The 17885-nt window shown below is 36.0% G+C and overlaps 1 protein-coding gene across 6 annotated transcripts in view; it reads left to right on the top strand.

Annotated features, from left to right (window-relative positions):
• Positions 1 to 17885, top strand: part of ATP11B (ATPase phospholipid transporting 11B (putative)) — a 124187-nt gene that overhangs the window by 28244 nt on the left and 78058 nt on the right. For 5 of the 6 annotated variants that reach the window (XM_027540159.1, XM_027540180.1, XM_027540153.1 and 2 more), the window contains exons 3-9: positions 5016 to 5105; positions 6773 to 6853; positions 10004 to 10111; positions 10300 to 10428; positions 11036 to 11139; positions 13452 to 13499; positions 15324 to 15388. In XM_027540159.1, coding sequence (XP_027395960.1) covers positions 5016 to 5105; positions 6773 to 6853; positions 10004 to 10111; positions 10300 to 10428; positions 11036 to 11139; positions 13452 to 13499; positions 15324 to 15388 — 625 coding nt within the window. Of the gene's footprint in view, positions 1 to 5015; positions 5106 to 6388; positions 6532 to 6772; positions 6854 to 10003; positions 10112 to 10299; positions 10429 to 11035; positions 11140 to 13451; positions 13500 to 15323; positions 15389 to 17885 lie in introns of those variants that run through there. The other variant, XM_027540196.1, reaches the window with a different exon arrangement.

The raw sequence follows: 17885 nt of genomic DNA, 5'->3' as shown, positions 1-17885 counted from the left end.
ATCTGTTGGATCATCAAAAAAGCAAGAGAGTTCCAGAAAAGCATCTATTTCTGATTTATTGACTATGCCAAAGCCTTTGTGTGGATCACAACAAACTGTGGAAAATTCTTAAAGAGATGGGAATACCAGACAACCTGATGTGCCTCTTGAGATATCTGTACACGGGTCAAGAAGCAACAGTTAAAACTGGACGTGGGACAACGGAATAGTTCCAAATAGGAAAAGGAGTACATCAAGCCTGTATGTTATCACCCTGCTTATTCAACTTATATGCAGAGAACATCATGAGAAACGCTGGGCTGGAAGAAGCACAAGTTGGAATCAAGATTGCTGTAAGGACTATCAGTAACCTCAGATATGCAGATGACATCACCCTTATGGCAGAAAGTGAAGAACTAAAGAGCCTCTTGAGGAGAGTGAAAAAGTTGGCTTAAAGCTCAACATGCAGAGCTCTAAGATCATGGCATCCGATCCCATCACTTCATGGCAAATAGATGGGGAAACAGTGGCAGACTTTATTTTTTGGGCTCCAGAATCACTGCAGATGGTGACTGCAGCCATGAAATTAAAAGACACTTACTCTTTGGAAGAAAAGTTAGGACCAACCTAGACAGCATATTAAGAAGCAGAGACATTACTTTGCCAACAAAGTAATTGTCTAGTCAAGGCCATGATTTTTCCAATAGTCATGTATGGATGTGAGAGTTGGACTATAAAGAAAGCTGAGTGCCAAAGAATGGATGCTTTTGGACTGTGGTGTTGGAGAAGACTCTTGAGAGTCCCTTGGATAGCAAGGAGATCCAACCAGTCCATCCTAAAGGAAATCAGTCCTGAATATTCATTGGAAGAACTGATGTTGAAGCTGAAACTCCAATACTTTGGCCACCTGATGCGAAGAACTTACTCATTTGAAAAGACCCTGACGCTGGGAAAGATCGAAGGTGGCAGGGGTGGGGGCGAAGAGGACGACAGAGGATGAGATGGCTGGATGGCATCAGTGACTCCATGGACATGAGTTTGAGTGAACTCCAGGAGTTGGTGATGGAAAGGGAGGCCTGGCGTGCTGCAGTCCATGGGGTCACAAAGAGTCAGACAGGACTGAGCAACTGAACTGAGGAGTTCACAGTCTGTTGATACTTGAAACTGAGTTTCCTGGAAAACTTTTGAGATTAAATATATGAATGTTTTGATATTCAGTCAAATGTAGTAGTATTAGGTTTGGTGTTTTTGACCAGGTTTCAGAAATGTAGACTTTTAAATAAATGTTGCCTTTTTTCACGTACATGAAGACTGTCTTTCTCATTACTCCTCTATTATTATTCCACTAATGTTTTTTAAAACTTCCAAACCAGATTACCTGCTATTCCATAAACTCATGTTTAACTTCCCTACCACCTTGCCTTTGCTATGATTTTGTTTTGATAACCTCAGTTTTTAAGAATATAAGTTGTATATTTTTGCAGAGAAAGTAGATTTCATGTTTTTTAACCATATTTCAAGAATGTAGACATTTTATGTGTGTGTGCATGTTCAGTCACGTCCGATTCTTTGAGACCCTATGGACTATAGCCCGCCAGGCTTCTCTGCCCATGGGATTTCCCAGGCAAGAATACTGGAGTGGATTGCCGTGGTCTCCTCCAGGGGATCTTCTGGACGCAGGGACTGAATCCGCATCTCCTGCAGTGGCAAGCAGATTCTTTACTGCTGAGCCATCAGGGAAGCCCAGATATTTATATAGGCAGTGTCTGGGGGTTTTTTTGACCATAGTTGAGCCTGGCTTCTCAATGTTCCCTTTTACTACCTTTCTACTCTCCTATTATTTCCCTAGACTCTTTTCAGACTGCATTATCTTCTCTCCCACAAAGCCATGAGGAACTTCCCTCTTCTCTGCCTTTGTTCATTCTTTCTTTCCTTCCTGAAATGTTCTCTGTTTGCCCCCTATTTTCAGCTGTGAGTGGTTCCTCTCTTAAAGCCCATGTTGATTGTGACCTCCTTCATTAAATTTTTCTTGCTTGTTGAATTCTTTGTATATTCCTTCTTTTACTTTATCTTGGAATATAGCTATTGATATAAATATTGTTCTTAATCCTCTCTATTTAAACTTGTTATCTTTGTTTCTCTTATTATGTAGGTGCCTTGCACATTGTAGATGGAAAATATGCCTTTGTTCAATTTAATTCACTATATAGTAACGTCTTATCATAAATTTAAATTTCCTTCCGAAAGATTTAATTTTATGACCATGGTTTCATTTTCTTAACTAATGTCAGACCTTTGAAGGGCAGTGGTAAAGTCATATAGGTAATTGTAGAGAAGATACGCTTCTAGTTCATTTTTCTTAACTGTTATTACATAATTAAAATAATTTTAAAGCATAATGAATTATTATTTTCCTTAGAAGATTTTCATGTGTTTAAATATTATTCTACTTGAGTGCCTTCTCTGTGTATGACAGGACCAGCACAGAATTTAGACTCAGTCTACTAATGTTTACCTGAAAACAACAATTCCCAACATTTATAAGCTAGCTCATGAGAAGTTTTTGTTTCTTCTCAGTTTTCCATTGTATTATTGACCTAGCCAAAGAAAACATCCTGAAATTAATTATCTTATTGCTAACTTACATATTTAGTTGCTCTTTTCAAAATTCTGAGAGATAAAATGTATTATCACTATTATGAATCAAATAGATTGATGTAAACTTAGAACATTGTCAAGTTAGTTCTTATAAAGTTTTATACAGTTGCTCTGGTGATTAAGAAAGTTGTTGGAAATACTGTGACCCTTGTAGGGACAACTGTCTTTTTACTCCAGTTAAGATCAGCTGGTAGTGGTTTGACCCATTGTCTCACGTACACACATTGAGCAGTGACCTCTTTTGGTTCCAGGAAGTATCTGCCTCTCTTCACTCTAGAGTCGTGAACATGGTTCCCAATCTCAGATTCTAGAACCACTGGTGACACTACAACCACAAGAAAATGTTTCAGGTATCCCAGATTAGGACTGAAAATATAATTCACCTAAGAAAGGCTGTTAGGTATTGTCCTATTCTTCATACACCCTTGAGTCAAATAGGCTTTCATGGGTTCTTCTGGGAACCTAGGCATATTTATAAAATTGTTCATAAGTGAATGTTTCAGGTCTCAAAAAACTGATTAAGGGAATTCCCTGACAGTCCAGTAGTTAGGACTTCTCACTTTCACTGCCGAGAACAAAGGTTCAACCCCTGGTTGGGAAACCAAGATCCTGTAAGCCATACACCAGGGCCAGAAAAAAGAGAAGAAAAAATTGATTAAGAAGTGAATTTCTGACCTACAGAAATTAGAACCATCTTCCATTGTACCACAGAAAATCTTGAATTAGTCAATAACCAGTAAGGCTTCATTCATTACCTGACACCAGGAGAGTTACGGAAAAAAAGTTTTTTCCCATCAGTGTTTATTTGCCTATTTATGTATTCTGCTAGCGTTTTGCTATCTGTGTGCTATAGTGTAAGTGCTGAAGATAGAGCAGTAAATAACACTATGTTCCTAGCCCCGGGGATCTTACATTCTGCTAGGTGAATGGACATTGGGCAAAGTAACAATACTGTAAAATGTTTCCCTATTTTATTTGTAATGGTGTTGTGTGTAGTGAGTGGCACAAGTAAAATTTATATGGTGTTACCCTACCCCCATAATGTAGCATTATAGGCTTATAAACTGATTAATAATATAGCAACAGACACACAGCGGTTAGTATGAGCTAGGTTCTGTCCTTGCTGCTGCTGCTAAGTCACTTCAGTCGTGTCCGACTCTGCGACCCCATAGACGGCAGCCCACCAGGGTCCTCCGTTCCTGGGATTCTCCAGGCAAGAACACTGGAGTGGGTTGCCGTTTCCTTCTCCAGTGCATGAAAGTGTAAAGTGAAAGTGAAGTCACTCAGTCACGTCTGACTCTTAGCGACCCCATGGACTGCAGCCCACCAGGCTCCTCTGTCCATGGGATTTTCCAGGCAAGAATACTGGAGTGGGGTGCCATTGCTTTCTCCGAGGTTCTGTCCTTAGCACTATATAAATATATCAGCTCATTTAATCTTTGTAACAACTTATACAGTATGCTTGTTATAACTGTCCTCATTTTATAGAGCATAGAATGAAGTATAGAGAGATAGATCCAAGGTCCTTCAGTGACCATGAATTAGGATTTAGACCACAGCAGTTGTTAACCTTTTACCATCAATGTTTATAACCATTATACTCTACTATCTCACTGTAAAAATAGACATTGTGACAGATTTTCATGTCCTTTATGAGATTTTCTTCATGGCTATACCAGTGATCACTTAACTAAAGTAATTTTTAATCTTTTTCACATTTCATATCCCATGCGTACCAAGGAGTACTTGAAGAATTATACTGTCTCCTTTGTTTCTGACGAAACCTAAAGAGAATATTTATAAAGGAAACTGAATCCAGTGTTAGCATTTTTATCAACTCCTAATTCATCTTTAAATTTATTTTTATTTATTTGGCTGCCCTGGGTCCTAGTTCTGGCACATGAACTCTTAGTTGCAGCATATGGGTTCTAATTCCCTGACCAGAAATCCAACACAGGTCTCTTGCATTGAAAACTTGGAGTATTAGCCATTGGACCACCAGGGAAGTCCCTTAATTCATCTTTCAACATTAGGTTTAGTTTTGTCTAATCAAAACCAAAAATAAATTATTAAAATATTATTTTAGATCTGCCATCTCCAACTTCTAAAAAAACTAGGAATTTAATAGCAAAATTGATAGGTTCCTTTATCTCTCTTTTAAAGTTATACTAAAATTGCCAATAAATAGTAAAAGGTAAAAAGTAGAATAAAAGCCCTGAAACTCTAAAAACCAGATAGTTTTTATAGCATCAAGTTACATGAATTTGTGTAAGGGCTTGATATATCTGATGTGTACAAGTTTTCTTATTATTTGTATAAAATACATATTATTTTAAAATATTAACTTATCTTTTTGTTTTTTGTTTTTTGTTTTTTAGTATACTGTGTGGAATTTTGTTCCAAAAAATTTATTTGAACAATTCAGAAGAGTGGCAAACTTTTATTTTCTTATTATATTTTTGGTTCAGGTAAGCTTTATCACTCCATAAATTGTTAAGTTGATAGACATGAATGCTAAACATATATCTTCAAGGAAAAGTTAACATTGCATTCTAAACCATGTGACTATGGGACCCATTTTTTTTTTCTGCAGAGCTTCCCCATTGTATTCAGTGAATACAGTAATGTAAATCACATCCAGATATCTGAAAAATAGCCAGTGAATTTTAAGATCCGTTGTATTTTGTTTTATCACTTATGTGTAATAGTGCTGATAATCATAATTAAAGCCAAGAAAATAGCATCATCCTTTCAAATGTTCTGCCTCAGAAAATAAATACTTTGGCTTTTAATATACAGCACTTGTTTTTGGTACATTTCTGCCTGTGGAACCATCTTTGTACAAAATTAATCTTCCTTTGGTTTTTCTTTTTTTTTAATTTATAGATTTTACTTTTAAAAGTTTTTATTATAATTTCTAAGAATCTCCATGAATATAGATTTTTATCCAGGAGGCCATTTTCTTAACTTAAATCATTGTAAGCTCTTTAGTTTTTAGTTTTTCACATTGTGCTTTTTTTCCCCTAATATCAGAATATCAAGAGAACAGTATGAAACTTGAGTATAAACCAAGATTTAGAATTAGTGATTGTCATTTTCCTTCAAAGAGGTTTTTCTTTTCTGATGATACGTTAGCAGTCTCTTTCAGTGTGGCACTGAATTTTTTTTATAAACTCTGAACTTTTCTCTCCATAGAACCTGGACCTTCAAAAGAAAAAAAACTTGTGAAGTAGTCACCTTAAAGCTTGAGGAAGCTTTTCTTTAATTGCTTCCCTTTGTGAGCGGAAAAGGAACTTCTGGGTTTTTTTTTGTTTGTTTGTTTTTTAATCAGTAGACCATCAGCTTGTTTAGTCAAAAAAATGAGAAATTTACACTTATTACATACAAGTAACATGCATTTGTGAAATTACTGCCTAAGATCAGGAATTCAGCCTGTCTGTGGAATAGAACAAACTTAATTGGCCTAACCAGAGTAAACCAATATTAATAAATTATTAGACCCATGTTCTAAATAACCAAATATAATTACTGCAAATATTTCTTCTAAAGCAGTTTATTGAAACATCAGTTGTATGATTTAGATAATTGCAGCATCGTTTGTTTTCCAAGTTGTACCCCTCTGGCTCTACTAGCTATAACAAAATCACTTGTAGAAGGAAACCGTTTCCCTAGTCCCATTTCTTGTTTTCTCTCCAGTGTGAGTTTATTCTGGATCCCAGAATAAAAATTGACAGATTTTTTTTTTTTTTAGCATTTCTCTGGATGGGCAAAGAAATGTGAATTGAAATTCTGAATAGCTGTAGCTCCCCTCCAAGACAAATACTGAGGAAGACCTTAAGTACTCTATGTGTTAAGAAAGCAGAGAAACTGAGTCCACTCTAGCAGTATTTGTGGGTATGCAATAGATTTAGATAGTCTACTAACCCCATATAATGGCTAACAGAGTATACTTGTGAAACTGTGAAGTAAACTACATTCACTGCATAATCTCTCTCAAGTTACTTTTTCATCTGAACTATGATACATATTTTGTATAATGTTTTCAGATTTCCCAATAATTATAAGATTCTACATGTTAATAGTGATATGTACAATATAAAATATAATACTCTGCTTTCTTTCTTTTTTAATGCAGCTTATGATTGATACACCTACCAGTCCAGTTACCAGTGGACTTCCGTTGTTCTTTGTAATAACAGTTACTGCCATAAAGCAGGTATGAAATATTTTATGTTGCTTGCTTTCTTCCCAAGTCATTCAGAAGTTTTCTCCTCCAAAGTAAGATTTATTGTTGCGAAAGTAATTTTCATAAGAAAGCAAATTTAGGGCTTTCCTGGTGGCTCAGAGATAAAGAATCCACCTGCCAAATCAGGAGACATGGGGTCAATCCCTGATCCAGGAAGGTCCCACATGCCATGGGCAACTAAGCTTGTGTATCACAAATTCTAAGCCTGTGCTCTAGAGCCCAGGAATCACAACTACTGAAGCCTGACTGCCCTAGAGCTTGTGCTCTGCAATAGGAGAAGCCACTGCAGTGAGAAGCCCATGCACTGGAGAGTAGCCCCTGTTCCCTGCAACTAGAGAAAAGCCCACACAGCAGTGAAAGACCTAGCACAGCCAAAAAAATAAACAAAATTATAAAAAGAAAAAAAGCAGCAAATTTGTTTGATTCTGCATATGGTAAAAATTAAATTGAGGTAAGCCACTCTTATCAGGTACTTGGTGACTGATGGGATGATTACAATTATTAAAGTATGTTGTTCCTTTAACATACCTAAGAAGTATCCAAAAGCAAGCATTTTGTATGTACAAACCAAGTTATGTGTGAAACAGATTGTTACAGTCATCTTTGTAGAGTTTGGTAGTATTTAAAGGATATATAATTCAAAGGAAGGGGATATGTTTAGGAGTGAAGCATGTACTTCTGGCATGAAATTTTTGAATAAAAATTGTATAGTGCTTTCCTACTTTTTACAACTTTCTCTGTGAAATTGATTTTTATGTAAAGTTGTACTCTAAGGGAATAGCTTCAACTAGATCTGATTTGATATTAAAATCTAGGTGTAGAAAAACAGTATTATTGGATAAACATGACAAGAAATTTAAAAAATCCCTAGAAACGTCATGTTTATATAGTTACCACTTCTCAAAATATCTGCTCCCTTCCTCTTGAAAGAGTTAATTTGAATTTCCATGTGCCAGTTTGATGTTTTCATTTTGTAAGATTTAAGGATAAGGTTTAAATTGACATAGAAACAAAATTGGCAAACATTTTATAATTCTGAGATGTAGTTTATTTATTACTTATTTGATAAAGGTAATGGAAGTCTATAAATTAACAGTTAATCTAGTGTGTCTGAATAGCACGCTACTGGAGAAGGCAATGGCACCCCACTCCAGTACTCTTGCCTGGAGAATCCCATGGATGGAGAAGCCTGGTAGGCTGTGGTCCATGGGGTCTCGAAGAGTCTGACAAGACTGAGCGACTTCGCTTTCACTTTTCACCTTCACGCATTGGAGAAGGAAATGGCAGCCCACTCCAGTGTTCTTGCCTGGAGAATCCCAGGGATGCTGGAGCCTGGTGGGCTGCTGTCTGTGGGGTCGCACAGAGTTGGACACGACTGAAGCGACTTAGCAGCAGCAGCAGCAGCTGTAAGTTTGATTTCCCTTTATTCACTGGTCTGTTGGAGACTGCTGCTGCTGCTAAGTCACTTCAGTCGTGTCCGACTCTGTGCGACCCCAGAGATGGCAGCCTACCAGGCTCCCCCCGTCCCTGGGATTCTCCAGGCAAGAACACTGGAGTGGGTTGCCATTTCCTTCTCCAATGCATGAAGGTGAAAAGTGAAAGTTAAGTCGCTCAGTCATGTCCGACTCTTAGCGACCCCATGGACTGCAGCCTTCCAGGCTCCTCCGTCCATGGGATTTTCCAGGCAAGAGTACTGGAGTGGGGTGCCATTGCCTTCTCCACTGTTGGAGACTAGGATTTGTGTAAGTCAGTAAGCATCCAGATCACTTAATACAATTACATATTCATTTGGTTTTTTAGATGTCATTTATTGCATCAAAGTAACAAATATTTGTCCCTTGGACTTCTTTTTTATATATAATTTCTTCTTTGGTGATTTCATCAAGTCTAGTGGGTCTAAATTTACATGTATCCTGCAACTATGCTCTGAACTCCAGACACACACATAAAACAGTTTGTGCTTGCAAATACAACTATTTCCTCTTGGACACCTTAAACGTTTCCTGACCTGTGTCACTGTCTCATTCACTACTCTGGTCTTTTTGCTTATATCATTTCTCATTCACTACCTATTCTGTTGAATAAATGCTTGTTTTAGGTTGTCTGTCACCTTCATTTGAATGTTTAGTTCTCTGAGGGCAGATACTTTGTTTTATATTATCAGTTTGTTACCAGTGACCAGAACAAGGTTATGCACATATTTGACATGAAATAAATATTTGATAGATGAATAGATGAGTGAATGAACCTCTTGAATATTTTTAAGAAAGTGTTAAATGTTGAAATACTTCTTTCCTTGGTTTCCCAGTATAAATTTAGCCAAATAAAGAGTGGATTTAGTTGGAATATGATGCTGTAACTAAGTTGAAAATATGTTGGTGAGTTTATAATATATCTGCCAAAGGAGTGAGTTTAATATAATAATAATAACTTACAACATGTCTCTTTCCAAAGTGAGTCATTTGTCAAGATGGGAGACATTGGAAATGCAGCAGATTTTAAGGATAACATCATCAGTTTAGTTTTGAAATGTTTAATGTTATTTATGAGACATCAAAGTGGAAATATTAAGAATGCATTTGGATATTTAAGTTTATTAGAGTCTGGAAATACAGGCTGGAAATAGAAATTTCAGAATTTTTTGAAGACACAGGGATGAAGAAATCGGGTAGTAGGAAGTAAGAGAAGGGTGAAAAAAGGGCCCGTTAAGATGATATAGAAGGAGCCTCCCATAGTAAACTGAGAAGAAGTAACTGAAGAGGTACTGTGAAAACCAGGAACATGTGTGTGATGAAAACCAAGTAAAGAGAGTGTTTCTAGTAGTAATGAATGCCAAAGTAGTCTAACATGGTTCTAATGAATGAAATGTTTGGGGGAAATTATGTTTCCCTTTCTCATTTGATAAAAAGTATCTCTGGGGAAGGGAATGGCAATCCACTCAAGTATTCTTGCCTGGAGAATTCCATGGACAGAGACACCTGGCGGGCAAGTCGGACACAACTGAGCGACCAACACACACACACACATCTTCTAATTACACAACTGAGCAACCAACACACACACACACACATCTTCTAATTATACTAAGAGGGGCTTTTTTTATTCTTTTGATGCTTACAGGGTTATGAAGATTGGCTAAGACATATCTCAGATAATGAAGTAAATGGAGCTCCTGTTTATGTTGTTCGAAGTGGTGGCCTTGTAACAACTAGATCAAAAAACATTCGGGTATGCATTTAATAAATAATAGAAATCAATTATATATTAAAAGGAAAAATTCTAATCTGATTATATTTTAGTTAAAGTCTGCTTTCCTACATTAAAATATTACAGTAGACCACTTGTTTAGAACGCAATAAAAATAAGTCCTGCCTTTTAAAATCTGTATATTCACTTTTCCCCCAAATTCTTCATAGGTGGGTGATATTGTTCGAGTAGCCAAAAATGAAATTTTCCCTGCAGATTTGGTGCTTCTGTCCTCAGATCGACTTGATGGTTCTTGTCACGTTACAACTGCTAGTTTGGATGGAGAAACTAACCTGAAGGTTTGTACATGTGTATGTTTGAGTGTAGCTCTTAGTGAACAAAACATCTCTGGATTATAGTGATATTTTCCTTTGGTTAAGGTAATAAAGTTTGACCTGATAAAGGAGAAATGTTTTAAATTACTATTAATTACTTCATGAAAGTATACATTTTACTTCAAGGTTAGCCTCACATGGTTTAAGCAAGTTAAGAAAAGTAAAAAGTGCTTTGGAGAAACTATAATCTTTTAATATACTGGTGCTTTTTTAAATAGTGGGCACATTTAAATTTTTCTCAATTTTCAAAGTACAATCAAAGATTTTACTTGATTCACTTTTTTCTACCTATTAAATGTATTTGCAGTAAACTTTGAGCAGTGATGACTATTAACACACTTACAGACTTAATTTCCTTGTATGCAAATGCCCTTTGTAGACCGATAGTCACAGTAGCTCGTTTCACTGCTTGTTACTTTACATTCTTCTTTCTCTTCTCATCTGCCATCTAGCTTAGTGATCTCAAGTACAGAATGCTATGATTTCATTTGTAAAAGAGATTTGAAATAAATGATGTCTAAGGTCCCATTTAGATCTCAAAACTATGGGCTTTAACTTTTCTTTTTTTCAGACACATGTGGCAGTTCCAGAAACAGCAGTATTACAAACAGTTGCCAATTTGGACACTCTTATAGCTGTGGTAGAATGTCAGCAACCAGAAGCGGACTTGTACAGGTATGATGTGATAGTCACCATATTCATCTTAAGTCTGTTTACAGATCTCATTTTTTACAGTCATAAACATGCAATGAAATAGCTGTTTGAAAACATTATTGGGGGGAGCAAGGCGGGAAATCAATTAAATGCGGGCAAAGCTAAAAGCAGAATTTGGCAGAATTCTAAGCTGAAGTATTAAAAGCTGTGCTTTTATTCACATGTTTCTCCTTATTATCTTCTACTTTGGTGTGAACTGGCTTTATAACAATAGCAGTAAACATTATAACAATAATAGTAGTTATGAGGGAAATAAAGTTATTTCCTTAGAAGAAAATAATTTAATGGTGTGTGTGTATATATATGCACTCAGGCATATGTATATGTGTGCTCCATGAAGGGCCATGTCTTTGTGTTTGTTAGGAACTAACTCATTTTAACACTGTAAGTCATCTTTCAGTGAGCTATATGCTAATTATTGCCATCTATGAAATGGAAACAACTTTCATTATTAAAAACTTCCATGAGAAAACTACTCATTTTTACTCAAAAACGGGTAAGAGTAAAAATCACAACCACATTGTAAAAATTGACCTCAGCTTTTTGTCATTCTCTGCATTTGTTGGCTTAAGATGTAATCATTAGTCATTGGCTTTTTCAGATCTCTTACATATCTTTGTTCTGGATTCATATATTTATAATGGAATTTTCTCTGTGTGGTATAAAAACGTTACATTTTCATCAAAAACAAAAACAATGTGGAATTTTCCACTTAACTATAAAAATTGGAAGTTCTGTGCATTTAAATTATAAGATAGATTTAACTGTGAAGAATTCAGTGCTTTGAGTTCTATATTGCTGTTATTTCTAAGTCTCAGAAAAGGATGAATTATAAAAAGATTGTTGAAAACTAGAAAATGATGCGGCATTAAGAAAGCATAAGATTGATAATGAGGTCAAATGTGTAATGCTTTGAGTGGTTTTGCCTTATTTGAAAAATGGGGAAAAAGTTTAAAAAAGCTTTTTAAAATAAGAAATACAACATTTTATTGTCACCACTGGGAGCACCTGACCCCCCAGGTCTGCTCTTAATCAGAATACATGATTTATAGCCAAATGTCAAGTCATCTTTGAACTTGTATGCCTATCCCCAACCAGGGTTCTATTCCCAGGCCCAACATACTCTTTGAGTGTCAGAGTTGTGGATAATTGCATAAAAATTACAGTATTCTGCCTTAGGAGGCTGCAAAACAGAACGGAGAAGGAGAGTGGCAAATTCAAGGAAGCCATAGGCAGAGTCCAAGCAGTAGTTTTTAGAGGGCAAGAAAGGCCCAGAATGTCAGTAGTCACAAGGGGAACGAGATACTGAGGTCACAATCTGTTGGAGAATGAAGGATAGGAGAGGCCTGGGCTGGGAAGCAGTCCTGGTCCAGAAGGGGTCAAGCCAGAGTTAGAAACCCTGGAAGCTGTGAATCAAAGCTCAGTGGATCAGGGGACTCTTGACACGAAGGAGTTGGACAGCTGGTCAGAATGGAGAAGGTGACAGCATCACCCATGACCTGTAGCAGCAGCAGAAGCAGGGTGAGGTTTCTCTCACTCATGGGCCCAAAGACTTTAAGTAGCAAGTGGATGAGGGTCATGTTGTCACACTCCATGGAGGCACTGTCGTCATTCTCATTCTGGTGCACTGTCACTAGCCAGAGGCTCTCTGCTACTCGTTATGGTAGAGCAGCCCCATGACGGTAGGAAAAAAGGCATAAAGTTAAAGGAAAAGACATAATCGTCCCAGTAATCGCCTTCCAGCTCCACTAGGAGGTTGAAGACAATGATGGAAGCAGAAATGACTAGCAACTGGCCAGCCTCTAGGCCATTAATTCCTGCTACAATTTTGATGGCAAAAGTGGGTGAAATAAACCATGCGAGCTAGTGAGACAGCTGTGGGCAGCAACAACAGCTTATGGCACCAGCACATATTTGTACATCATCTGCAAAGCCCAGGAAAATCATGCAGGGGATGGCAGGGAGCACACTGCATGGTGGGGGAAGGCTTTACACTGCTCCTCCACAGATGGAACGGGATGAAGCAGAAGAGCATGAGAGGGAAAACAGCACCACTGATCACTCCCTGAGAATCTAACAATACTAATTTTTTAAAGCTTAGTGACTGATTTACCTTTGTAATTTCTAGTATGAGTATTGGATCATTCATACATGCAAAAGACTGGTTTTGTTTCATGTATAAGAATAGTACCAAAACTTTCTTGAAATTTTCCACCTATTGATGTCATAAATGTAATATTCGTTTTTTTGTAACATGATGAATTCTTTGATAGATTCATGGGACGAATGACAATAACTCAACAAATGGAAGAAATTGTAAGGTAAGAATAAATTTGCATTATCCAATCACTTTTAAGTGAAAATTGTTTCGGGGAGGGAATTGTTTCCTCCCCGTTTAGGAAAATTAGGTCTTCACTTCAAAATCATTCCTCACAAACTAGAGTACTGGGCAATCTAGAACTTCTTTACTCTTCTGTTTGGTTGCTTGGTTGTTTTGGTTTGTTTTCCCTCAATATTCAGGTTAATTTCTGGTACCTACATGAAAAACTTCTTGTCATTTCAAAGATTTTATGATAGGGTGAGATTACATTGTTACGCATGACCACAAAGCTGAATTTAGAATAAATCTTGGAATCAACCCTTGAACGTCTCATTAGCATTCCACCTATTTTCTGGAGATGTTCAGTTTATACTGGCTGCATAAAATAAGATACTAATATAAAGAACTGAGAATTTGTTTTAATAAAATCCTCAAGACAAGCCACCAAAAATATGCATTAGGATGAATTCACATTTTTAATATAAGTTAACATAGGGGCACGTTCAGTGAACTCTGTGACAAGGTCTTTGTAAATTTAGGGACCCCTGCTGAACAACAGTGACTGGGTTTTATTTTGATTTCTATAGTGACATAATGGAATGCTTGTGTGGATACATAGTATGACTCGCATTAAGATATTGTGGCTGGTAAAGGAAAAGAGCAATTATGTTAGCAAGGAGAATGTTTTGTTTTTTTTGTTTGTTTTTTAAGGGAGCCTTGTTCTTTGCTGAAGCAACCAGAGTGAACTAATGAATTTTTTAATTTGAGGCTTTCTACCATTATATCCTAATTTTATATGCCAACTTGAGCTCAAAGTTTTTCTATTCATTGTTGGAACCAAATGAAAAAGAACTGTAATAAGTCTCCTGAATAATTGATTTTGGAATATCCATTCATTGTGTTCCAAATATATGATCTAATAAAACCATACTTGTTATACATAGCCAAACACCGGACCCCTATATTCATTGGATTTTTTTTTAGTGTTTGGGTTTATAGACCTCTTCAGAATTGGTTCAGATTCTGTTTAATTCAGATAACCTTGTATGTATATTTCAGAAAAGCCTTATGATAAGGAATATCAACAAAATTAAAGCTTTTTAGTCCATCCATAACAGAGTTATCATTTGCTATCACTAAGAAAATACAATTTTCCTTTCTAGTTATTTCTTCTCGTTTTATATCTCCATTATGGAGAGAAATTCATACAGCAAGAAGAACCCCATGCTTCAAGAAGTATGCAATGCAAGTAGTCAAGTTGCAGTGTTCATCTTGCCTAAAAAAAATACTAACTCACTTACTATGCTATCATTTGTAACCTAGTATAATTTTAATTGTGCAGAAAACATGCAGTAATACACAAATCATAATACAATTTGTGTTTACATTGCTTTTTTTCTTCACGCAACCTGTTTACATTGCATTTTAATTTTGTATTTTCCCTTTGAAAACTGTTTATTGATTTTGGTCAAAATTTTAAAATTTCATCTTCTGTAAAACATTTTTAAGTTACCACTTAACATCACTTAATTTTGTTTTATGTCTAAACTTCTAAAAGTAGTGGCTTTCTGATGATATCTACAGGCATAATCTTATTTCTGAGTCATTGACCTTAAAATGACTGAAATGCTAAAGCAGATATTTGTTGTTACAGTAACTAACATCATGATTGACCTAGACAGCTTTATACTAGCTGAGATTTTGGTTTTATGTGAAAGCATTGTTGTAAGTATAGCTTTGAGTCCCTTCTGTCTGCTAAAGATGCCATTTAAATTTTACTTGAATTTTTAATAAATTTAATGCTTTTGGTTATTTTTCCCCCTAGACCTCTGGGGCCAGAGAGTCTCTTGCTTCGTGGAGCCAGATTAAAAAACACAAAAGAAATTTTTGGTTTGTATATATTGAAAAATTTTAATAATAGATTTGTTTTGATGCTTTATATGAAGTATTTTTGAAAGCACAGCATTTGTGTTATTTTGGTTAGATAATTTGTCTGTGATAATTTTCTTTCAAAGATTGTGTTAATATAATTTTGTGTTATATTTTTTCTTAATTCTGACTTTTGAATAATAGATTGGAACCTTGCTGTTATATTTTCTTTGTGAATACTTCGTGCTAAGAAGATAATTCTGGCATTTGTATTAATGGTGTTGAGAACTATATAATCTGGCACCATGGTACAATAAACCACTTGTATTATTCCATTATAGTTAGATTGGATTGTTAAAACTGCTAGCTCATTTATTCCTTCAGCAAATTCTTAATGATCTGTGACTGTGTATCAGATGCTGTTTTTACATACACTGACTGGATTAAAAGGATAAATAAATAGTGTTCTTGCATTGGAGATCTCAATTCACTATGCTCTGACTCAACTCTAGGTAAATTGTGAAGTTAATGATAACCTTTAGCTGTCAACTAGCTCCTCACCTTTAAGGAATGGCCATTAGCTTTTGAGCTCTTCTTTCTCATTCTTTTGTTTTCTTTTAACTGTACTATATCTTATCTCTCAGTGTTAGGCTCTCTGATAAAGAAATCCATAATTTTTTAAAAAGGAGAGTAATGAGTGTGACCAAAATATGGAGAGATTGGAACTCTCATACATTGCTGGTAGGAGTAGAATGTTCCAGCTGCTGTGGAAAATAGTTTGGCAGTTCCTCAATAAGTTAAACATAGAATTATAAACATATCACCTGGCAATTCTACTTCTAGATATATACCTTAAAGAACTGAAGACAGGTGCTCAAAGGCTTGTATGAGAATGTTCATAGCAGCACTGTTTACAATAGCTCAAAGGGTAGGAACTGCCCAAATGTCTATCGACTAATGAGTGGATAAACAAAATGTAGGCTGTCCAACTAATGGAATATTATTCCCCTATATGAAATGCAGTACTGATAAATGCTGCAACATAAACTTTGAAAACATTATACTGAGTGAAATCAAACAGAAAAGGCCACATGTTGTATGATTCCATTTATATTAAAAGCCCAAAATAAGTAAATTCATAGAAATAGAAACTAGATTAGTGGTTCCCAGGAGCTGGGTAGGGGAATGGGAAATGATTGCCTAATGGGTTCAGGGATTTTTTTGGGAGGAGGGGGGCGTTAAATATTCTTAGTGAGGATGGTTGCACAACATTGTGAATGTAACTAAGTACCTCTGAATTAAAATGGTAAATTGTACGTTACGTGTATTCTGCCACAATTTAAAAAAGGAAACCATAATAAAGTTTTATGGTTTAAAAAGTCCAAAGAAACCTCCAGGACTTTTAGGCTCTCTCATATAATGCTGTATTTTAACACCTCTCTAGCAGTAATACCTTTCACAGTCTTAAACTTTAGGAAATTTAGATGAATTTAAATTTATTTAAATTTATTTACACATATTTATTTACACATAAATATGTGTATTCCTTTAGATGAATTTGCTGCTGTTTTCCTAAGCACCGCCTCTCTGTGTTGTACCATTCTGTCTGATTTCTCACATTTCTATAGTTTTGGTGCCCTTTATCATTTGAGTTGTAATCTCTGCCTTTAAGGAATAATTCTAATAGTGAAAATTCCAGCACAGATCTTTAGGAAGAGAGCATGATGAATATTGTTCCTCACATCATACTGCTTAGGAATAGGCATAAACATCTATTGATCGTCTTTCTGTTTCTAGGTATTTTGCTAATTTGTCACACAACCTTGCAACAGTTTTAATGAGGTTATTTTTTCCCATTTAAAGATGGAGAAATTGAGACTCGGAAAGATTAAATAACTTGCTCAAGGTTGCAGAACTAAGTGGCAGAGCTAGCATTCAAACAAAGCTCTAACTCCAAAGTTTTTTTTGTTGTTTTTTTTTTTAATGAGACTGCTCTTACCTAATTTCAAGACTGCTCTTCCCAGTTTTAGTCCCATTATTACTGTCATTCTCTCTCATCTCAGAGTCTTTCTCATAGGCACATGTTTTTAGAATAGCAGTTTCCTTGTATTTACTTCATTTACTGTGACAGATGACCATATTATCTTTCCATTGCTTATGAGATTATGTCTAGACTCCAGATCCTGGCATTCAAGGCCTTTCAAACTGACCCCAATCCATTGTTGGAACCTAATAGAAAGTGCTTTTCCATTTCTGTCTTTGCCTTATAGTTAGTGCACTATTTGCTGTATCTGTAATGGCATTCTCTGCTATCTTTATCTTTCCAAATTCTTTGCCCCATCAGTTCCAACTCAAGTAATACCGCTTTCATTCAAATGTCTCAGTTATCATTCAGGAACAGAATCTATATGGCTTTCTCAATCAGCAGGCTGAATGACTGGAGTTTCCCAAAAACCTCCAGGACTTGAAAGCCGAATTCTAACAACTGTCAGTTGATACATTTTTTAAGTTGCTTTCA

This window comes from Bos indicus x Bos taurus, chromosome 1 (genome assembly GCF_003369695.1).
Source record: "Bos indicus x Bos taurus breed Angus x Brahman F1 hybrid chromosome 1, Bos_hybrid_MaternalHap_v2.0, whole genome shotgun sequence".
NCBI classification, from domain to species: Eukaryota; Metazoa; Chordata; class Mammalia; order Artiodactyla; family Bovidae; genus Bos; species Bos indicus x Bos taurus.
Note: the sequence above shows the minus strand (reverse complement) of the source record. Positions and strands in the feature narration are given on the sequence as shown.